Source organism: Misgurnus anguillicaudatus, chromosome 5 (assembly GCF_027580225.2).
Source record: "Misgurnus anguillicaudatus chromosome 5, ASM2758022v2, whole genome shotgun sequence".
Taxonomy (NCBI): domain Eukaryota; kingdom Metazoa; phylum Chordata; class Actinopteri; order Cypriniformes; family Cobitidae; genus Misgurnus; species Misgurnus anguillicaudatus.
Genome location: NC_073341.2, coordinates 1,788,604 through 1,798,031, shown reverse-complemented (window position 1 = coordinate 1,798,031; position 9,428 = coordinate 1,788,604). Strand labels below are relative to the sequence as shown.

Genomic DNA, 9,428 nt, shown 5'->3' with positions numbered 1-9,428 from the left:
ATAATCTTGCAGTATATCCCGGCCTTAAGATGCAGAAGCAGAATAGACAACTGCTCGGCTTCAAAGCAAGAGTTGCATCTGCTGTGTATTTATAATCCCCCAGCCGGGCGAGGCCGGCAGAAGCAAATACTGCTTTCCAATATTCATTGGCCCTTTATAGTTACTTTCTAGTATTTTTAAGAGTGTGCAGTTTAAATTTATTACAGACATACCACATCCACCATGACGCATATGTTTTCACCAATGACCTACTAAGAACAATTTGAACCGGAAGTAAGCGATTACGAATGCAGGGCAAAATCACTTCCTTGCTTTTTCCCTAATTATCATCAAAACTGAATAAGCTTAGACAAAAAGTTTATTAATACAACAAATGAGCAAAACAAGATTCAAATTTAGAAATGAGCAGAATTTACATAAATATACAACTTTCAGAACTAAATTAGAACTGCTCTACTGATCAAAGAATAAAAAATAAATAAATAAACATTGAATTAAAAGCACAGTAGTTGTACAGTTTTGTCAATAGCTACGCTGCCCTTATAAATCTCACTAGAAATCACACTAGAAAACACAGTACTACTGACAGACTGTCTGTGTCACTTTCTCTCAGTCACGTAGAGCTTTGCGCATGCGTAGCTCATTTTATGCTGTGAATTACACAGGTGTCTGAAGTGCAGTAGTCGCTTGTCTCTTGAGTTAAAATGCCATCAATCATCACAGCCGAATCAGTCATGGGAGACGGGAGCAGTGTTCAGAACCAAATGGGTAAACTTCATTTCTACTATCAATCGATTTTTAAAAGGCATGTCTATTTACACAAAGTTGATTGATTGTTGGTTGATTTTGTGTACTTTTAATTCCTTTATAATGCATTGATAGCGCCACATAGTCATGTGTATAGTGGTGCGGTCTGAATAAAAAAAAATACAATTTCTTTTTACATGGATGGAAATAAATGTAATTTTAACTTCATTAGTTGTTAGTAGAGTCAGAACAATAACTATACATTTTCTAAAATGCAGTGTATTAAACACAGTAGCCTATTAAAGATGGAGTGTTTGTTATTTTCATAGTTTTTTAGTTTTGTCATGATTAAGAATGGACAATATGATATATGTATGTGTGCAGGAAATGTGTCTTTGTGTCGTGCGTTGTGAAATTATCGCGGTTTCTTTAGAACGGAAATGCAGCTGTGTGCTGTGCAGTGGGATGATGCACACATTTTCCTGTCTTTCTTCATTTTGTGTTTTAGCCAGACTGTTTAGGTTACATTATGTGGCAAAGCTAAAGACAATGTTATTTATTAAAAACAGTAAACAACTTAAATAAATGGTTACAAATTACACTATGTTAAACACTTACTTTAAACATTCTAGAAATGGTATATTAATAAAGTGTGATTAAATGTAAATTATTAACTACCAGTTTACAGCTTGCTTAAATAGGTAGTTTACACATTTGCATCCTGTTGAAATTAAACATACACACCATCACTTATTTTTAACAATAGTTTGGAGACGAAACAATGAATGTATTTATAGATACAAAATGCAATGCCATTCAAATGAAATAAAGCGCAAAGAGTAATTATGACCTCATGAATTATATCTTTATATTGTTATACATTTTGTGACCACTCATCTCTTTAGGTCAGTGTGCACCGCTGCTGTCTCCTGTTATCGGCAGTTTTATTGTGATTGCTGGAGATGGCACCAGTGTTGGCACAGTTATTAGGCTGCAGTGCCCCTCAAGACATCGTGTGGTCAGTGGCAGTCAGATGTCCTGTGTGTGGAGCAGTAATAACACACACTGGAGTGGTGGAATACCCGAATGTAAACGTAAGACAGTGACATACAGTACAAAAATATGCTCACAGACATACTGTACCATGCACTGCACTCTAAGCTGAGTATACTTAAAAAAATGAAGCAAACTTGTTGCCCTAAAAATTTAAGTAATGATTACTTAACAACTTTAAGTGAAGTTTACTTAAATATATAAACTGTTCTAACAACAATTTTAAGTTGAATAGACTTAATATTTTAATATTTCTTCTCATTTTCCTGCACTCTTAACCCGGATTAGTTGACATTACTAGAAATTTTCAAGGAAACCCATTGCACTAAATAACTTTATATTACTTTTGATGTTATAAATGGTATTATAACACAGAATTGATGACTGATTTTAAGTCAGTCATTGAATAAACGTGATTCTCCACAGAAACACAAACAAAACTGTGCTTTTGACATGCATTGTCAGTACTGTGGAGAGAAATACAATAAAATGTTCTGAAGAGGCTTCATGTACGGAAACACTGATCACCTGAACGGTGACTTTACAAAATTATAATTTACAACAAAACAACATCAATAATATAAGAGCTTAAACCTATATGACATTTTATTAACAAATTAAGTAGTGAAAGTTCTTATCAGTTTTTATTCTGTGAAAAAGCAGAAAATAATCAAAATATTCAGGCGCAAAGGATTATGGGTATTCCTCATAACATGAACTAATAATTTTAAGTTCATTCTACTTGAATGTTTTAGTTGAATGGATTTTGTAAGCTTAAAAGTTAAATCAACTAAACTTTTTTAAGCTTTGGCATCAAAACACAAAATATTTAAGTGATGTTTAGTTCACTACTTTAAGTAAAGACAATATCAGGGTTAACAGTGTGACACAAATTTGTAATGAAAAATATGCAATCACATTTACAAAAATTAGAAGTTTTTAAACTCTTTAGAATGATCTGCAGATTTTACCAATACTGGGGTTGGGTGATTCTCACGAAAACTTGGTTTTAAAAATGTCAAGCATGAAAATGTAAAAATTGCTTAAATTTACTTTTTTTCCCACCAGACATTGAAAAACAAAGTCTGGAGTAAATGGGAACATTAATTTAAAAACTTTTACTTATCATTTAACACTTTTTGTAACATAATTAAAAAAATTAGTCCTAAAAATCTCATTACCGCAACAGTCCGAAAACATCAACACTGACATATTTTCAAAATGGCATGACAAACCTTAAAGAACGTAATTTGGAGATTATGCACATGCATTTAAAATCAAAGTATTATGCTTCTATTAATTAAATTAACATTTAATAAGCATCTGTTGCGGTAATTATAATCAAAATGTCGTGTAAGCATTCTGACAAGACAATATTTCAAATTAACTGTAAAAAAAATGATCTTACCTGGTAGCCATCTTGAATTAACTGGTCCATGTGCTTGGTCACTCAAAATCAAACTTTATTAAAATTCTGTGTGTGTGCTTAAACTGCAAAAAGTGTTGTGGAGGATGAGAACATCAGGCATGGACACATAATTTCCCTAATTTTTCTTCATTTTTATTATACATGAATATTCTGTAAATATTTTAAATATTGTAAATATATACAACATAACGCATGTTCAAACACAGCAGGACACATTGCGGTAATGAGAATTTCAGCAGAAAATTAGATAAAATTTACAATTATAAATTCTTATGTTGAAATCACACATTGTGCAAGGTAGAACACAGTATTGTGTTAATTCTGATGCTTTTTAATGTTACTATATCACACATTTTAAAGCTAAAATCATTAGTGCCGTGGTGTTTCAATGGTTTCGTGAGAATCACCCGGTTACTGGTTTGATAAAGTTTTCAATAAGTAATGACAATATTATGTTATAATATTTTTATATATAATAATAATAATAATAATAATAATAATAATAATAATATTATGTTATCAAAACAAGTTAAGCATTTTTAACTTTATAAGTTACATCAATTCATCACTAGTCAAGATTTAAAATACTAAATTGAAATGACTTGTACAGCCAAGATGATTATGCTTACAAGTTTAAGACAAAAACATAACATTATATCGAGGGAGAAAGTGTATAAAATGCAGTCATACATTTACACCCTTCATACTGTTTATCCCTGTTCATCATAGCTTTTAGAAATGTGTTGTGATTTGAAATGTTTGTTAAATTGTGTTTAATTATGACTGTTGAAGTAAAATAGATTTAGAGCCAATTAAAAATATATCAGATATCGGTTTTGTACTTTTGGATCAACCAATAAAGTGAATTATAGCACTTTGTATGGGGAGGAAGAAAAATGTGACATGTCAAATATCAAAAAAAGAAGCGCTACCCGGACTCAAAAAATATATGTAAAAATCGAGGTGCTCTTTGGATAGGAGAATAGTGGTATAGCGGAGACGGGGAGGAACTCCAAGGCACTCTCTGGAAGAGTAAAAAGCCTTTATTAATCCGTCCTTATTGGTGAAGGCTTTTTACATTTTTGGAGAGTGGCTTGGAGTTTTTCTTTGTTTTTGCTAAAAATGTGATAAGCTTGGACTGATAAACTTAAACATTCAGGTCCAAATGAGATGTGTAAACAAATGCTTGATGTGTAGTTTAAGCTTTAGGTTTAAGCTAAATTCACAGAGTCAGGTATGGAAAATCAAATATTTCAAGTGCCAAAGAGAGTACTTTACAGTACATTCAATTAAAAAGTGATTCATTCCCAAGGTTGTGTGGCACATTCACCTAATGTGCAGTTTATTTGTAAAAACAAAAGCAAACATAAAAACTAAATTTGATTTAACCTGCACGACGTGGACATCCTGAAAAGTTGACTTGATTTAAAGCAGGGGTGCCCAAACTCGGTCTGGTGGGCCGGTGACCTGCAGAGTTTAGCTTTAAAGGTACATTCACATTAAAAGCGACTAGCAGTAGCAGAGCGACGCAATCTCATTAATTTCAATGGAAGCTCGGCGGCATCCCGCGACACGGGCGACAATGACAGTTGGCGGCTGGATGGGGCGTGTCTAGTTGCGCGACAAAGTTGAGAAAAGGCTTTGTGAAACACTGAAACAGTTTAATCAATTGTGCCGTAAGTTTTGAGGCTTCGAAACATCAATCCGAAACCGCCTCCACAGTGACACCTAGTGGTAATTTGCATGTCTTTACATGAAGCAGCCTTGGCAAGATTTTAGATGAGTGCTCACAAATTGTATCCCACAATCTTAGGATCGAACCAGGGAAATGCATGCGCTATACGTCATCGTAATAAAATTTAATGTTTTTTTGTTTTAACATTTGTTTGTTAACTACATGAGCTTTTAGGGTCATCATTGTCGATAACTATTGGCTATTCGGGACTATTTAATTAAAACATTGAATAGAGATATACCAAATAAATAATAAGAGATTCACAAAATATTAAGCCATAATATGCCACATTGCGATGTTTGTTCATAATTGTTCTGCTGTTGATGAACTCAGCCAACTTCTTTTTTACATATAATTTCTCAAGCCTTTGAAAAAATTCTCACACAAGGGACACTTGTTGTTGCTGACATGCATTTTTTTGTAAGTAGCCTAACTGTTACATACAAATGAGGACATTTTACTTCTTTCCAGTAATTGAGAGTATTTGATCTGAACGCATCTATGAGGTATTGTCAGATTTTTTTCCTACCTTGTCAGTCTAACGCAGATTCGACACGTACGCCACCTTTCGAAACACTTGTGAAATGCACCGCTTCATTTAGCCATAGTCACGTGACTTTGGTGTTTCGAATCACTTCATCACGTGACATGGGTATTTCGAATCACATTTCAGAGGAGTGTTTCGAAACATCTACGCTTCGGGATCTCGACACACAGTGTCGAAACGTCAGTTTTGCGGCAGCCATCCCTAACTGAAACACACAGGGCAAACACAGACAGGACTTGTAACAGCTAAGCTGCTATCACACATGTTATATTGTGCACTGTAAACACAATCAAAGCATCAAAAACACAGAAAGAACGGGACCTTTAAGTAACCTGAATCGATTAACATAACATAACAAACTTATCAACGAATAGACAAACAGTATCAAAGCTCGACCTGAGACAATGAAAAGATGATCAGGGCTACAGTACAGTACAGTATATCAATGACATTGAGACACACCTAAATGAATTAAGGGCATAATAACATGAAAGGACTACAAGAACCATGTGCATGACATAATAAACTTTACAAATACAAAACTTAAAGGCGGAGTCCATGATGTTTGAAAGCCAATGTTGATATTTGAAATCACCTAAACAAACACGCCCCTACCCCAATAGAATCTGGACCTTCTGTTGATAGACCCGCCCCACACATACGCAACCCGGCATTTGATTTTATTTGATTGGCTATAAGTGTGTTTTGGTAGTCGGCCCGTCTAATTTTCCAAAGCGTTTTTCAAACATCGTGGACTCCGCCTTTAAAATGAAAAAAGAAAAACAGAATTTTTTTTGTAAATTTTACTTATCGTGTGATATTTTTCGGGGTTTATACCTTATGTGATCATATCATACTCTTATTGTGTGTTGGGTTATGCATATTTTTTTCAGCTCTGACTCGGTTGGAGGATAAGGGGTTCCAGTTGGCTCTTCTTTTGTCTTTCATCAGCATAGTCATCATTATTTTCATGAGCATCATTTACATCACTTCCTGTTTGGTGAGGCATGTGAGACATGAGGAGAGGAGGAAGATGGAGAGGTAGGGAAAATACTGTGACTTTGTCTTAAAACGACAGTAGTGAGCTGACTCGTTTTGTTTGTTTCTGAACAGGGACAAAAACTGCATGCATGCTAGAGAGAGTTCACCCCCAAAAAAAATTTACTCACCTGTATACATTATTCCATAGAACACAAAAATAATTTTTAAGCAGAATCCTAGAGCTGTTTTTTTTCACAAACTAAAATGACAATATTCTGAAGCTGTTCCATAGCTTTGTGAAACATTTAAACGTAGAATCAGATATAATAACAGCGATAATGTACAAGCTTGGAATTACTTAAAGGTGAGCAAATGATTGCAAACATTTTATTTTTGGGTGAACTTTTATTTTAAGCAGCTTTAATGTAGACCTTTTTTTAACCAACATCAAGATTTTAGGTTAACTTTATTGTAATATGTTTAGGGGTGGTTTCCAGAAAAGGGTTTAGGACACTTAGTTTTTACAAACATACCTTACGAAAAACATTGATGTGCATCTTGGGATAAAACAATGGCACTGATCTATTTTAAGATATGTCAGTGCAAGTTGTATTTAGTTAAGACAGCATAAGCATCCATTTTAGTCTTGGACTAGACTTGAGCCTGTCAGAGAAACTGCCCCAAAGTGTTGAAGGTGTTGTATGTCAGCACCATTTAAAACGTCTTTTTGCCCTCAGTGTTTTATTGTACAATGTGTTATCTTTCAGGGAGTAGAAGACCTTATGCATAATAATCCAAAATAAATATCTCATATAATGTTATAAAAATAGATGTTTAGAAAACAAATGATTATAAAGACTAGTGATGGTGATGATGTCTGTTGCCATGTGTATTGTGTAGGATGAGAAAAAGGGAGGAAGCAACGTTTTGGCAACAAATGGATGGTGATGGTCTGGATCTTACCGGAGAGGTTCTTCACAGCCAGAAAATCAGAAATAACAACAACAACAACAACAACAACAATAGCATCAGGGAAGAGAGACAACACATGGAAACTACCATAACAACAGACAACCAAATATTTTCTCATGATGATCTGGTATTTCCTAAACACACTTTGAAATCCTTCTTTGAAGTCAAATAGCATTTAAAATCTGGTTTATTGTCTTAAACATTTTTTTTATTTTATATAAGAGAATTTTAATTTTATTCTTGCAAACTGATTGGATGATTCAAAGTGGTTTCTACTATATATGAGAGGTGTTTAAATGGGGTATGGGGATGAAAACATAATTTCAGATTTCTTTTCAATTAAGATTTCTTTTCAATAAAGTGCAGTAATAAATCATGCTTATTAAGTTAACATCCTTTTTAATTTATTGTTGATCTTTAACAATATTTTAAAGCAATTTTTTTGCATGCAATAGCATATCATTTCATATACAAATGGGCCCAAGCACATTCAATGAAACAAATAAAAAACTGCTGTAAGAGCAAGGTTCTGACTGTATTAAATTTTTATGCGTTACAGGTGCCATCTGCAGGAAACTACCTATATTCAATACATTCAGCCCTCTCACTGAGAACACCACTTTCCATAGACAACCAAACAGACATCAATTATCTCTCTCCTTTAAAAACTATCCTCTCAACTCAGTGAAAAGACACTTTTTTGTTTCCTAAAGAAGACACACTCTGAGATAGACAACACTTACAGTGCACATGTCCAAGTTCTAAAGACTATGATTGAATTATGCAAACTGGAACTTGTCATGAGACAAGTATTCAACTGAGAAACATTTTTATATGTTTTGAAAATTGAAAATATGTGTCGTTTAGCCTATCTGTCTTATTGTACTTTTGTTCATGCTGTGATCTAAACCACAAGCGGGTGTAGTGAAAACCCAGTGTCTAAAACAGTATTTATTGTTCAGTTAAATTTATTTTCACAATGTGGATTGTTGCTACAGAAGAAAACATTTGAGCACAAAACAGCAAAAGGGATATAGAATAATATATTTTGTGAATTGTGTATATTTGAAATAAGTTATGCATTAAAGTACACAATAAATGTTTTAAATTGTATATCTTACTGTTATCTATGACCCTTTAATGCAATAAATTGTATAGTTTGTACAGAAGAATAATAGCATTAGCTAATAGAACATTAAAATCTATGGAAGAAAAGCATTGGTTACACATTATTTCCCAGCCAATAGCACCACCATGTGGTTATTTGAAAAATTCAATTCACACTTTAGCTATGCTTTAGTTAGCTTTAAATAGAATGGTCTTTTATTGTCATTTAATTATATTATGAAACAAACACATAGCTTCTTATACGATTACATACACTGAACAAAATTATAAACGCAACACTTTTGCCCCCCATTTTATATATCCTAAGCTGAATTCAAAGATCTGACTTTTTATTTGTATACAAAAGGTCTATGTCTCTCAAATTTTGTTTACAATTCTGTCTAAATCTGTGTTAGTGAGCACTTCTCCTTTGCCAACATATTCCATCCACCTCACAGGTGTGGCATATCAAGATGCTGATGGCAAACAACTTAAAATGTTTAAAAACCAAGATCATTTGTCCTGGCAAAGACTAGTTTAAAAGAAAGGAGCTGCTTTTATTCATTTGTGTGTGTTGAAGTTTTATATTTTATACAAAACAACAAATACGCTGTGAAAATGATATAGCCTACCCTTATTCGCTTTATCCACACTATTCCTGGCGTAAATGCGGGTGACGCCATCTTGAGCTCAGATGGGTAAAACTTCCGGTGAGCCACTACAGCTAATAGTAGTCCTATTGCGAGGGATATGAGTCTGCCATTTTGACTGGCATTTTAATGCTTATTATGAAATCCAGGAAGGCCTGCATAATTTGTGCAGTTAGGGGGTTGCCATAATAGATGATACAAACGCAG

At 33.7% G+C, this 9,428-nt stretch overlaps 1 protein-coding gene across 1 annotated transcript; it reads left to right on the top strand.

Moving 5' to 3' along the window:
• The first annotated feature begins 612 nt into the window (after positions 1–612).
• On the top strand, positions 613–8,653 carry susd3 (sushi domain containing 3). Its single transcript, XM_055168938.2, has 5 exons — positions 613–768; positions 1,653–1,841; positions 6,405–6,552; positions 7,393–7,591; positions 8,024–8,653. The coding sequence occupies exons 1-5, from the start codon at positions 705–707 to the stop codon at positions 8,150–8,152; spliced, it is 729 nt and encodes a 242-aa protein (XP_055024913.2). The 5' UTR covers positions 613–704; the 3' UTR covers positions 8,153–8,653.
• The last annotated feature ends 775 nt before the right edge of the window (positions 8,654–9,428 follow it).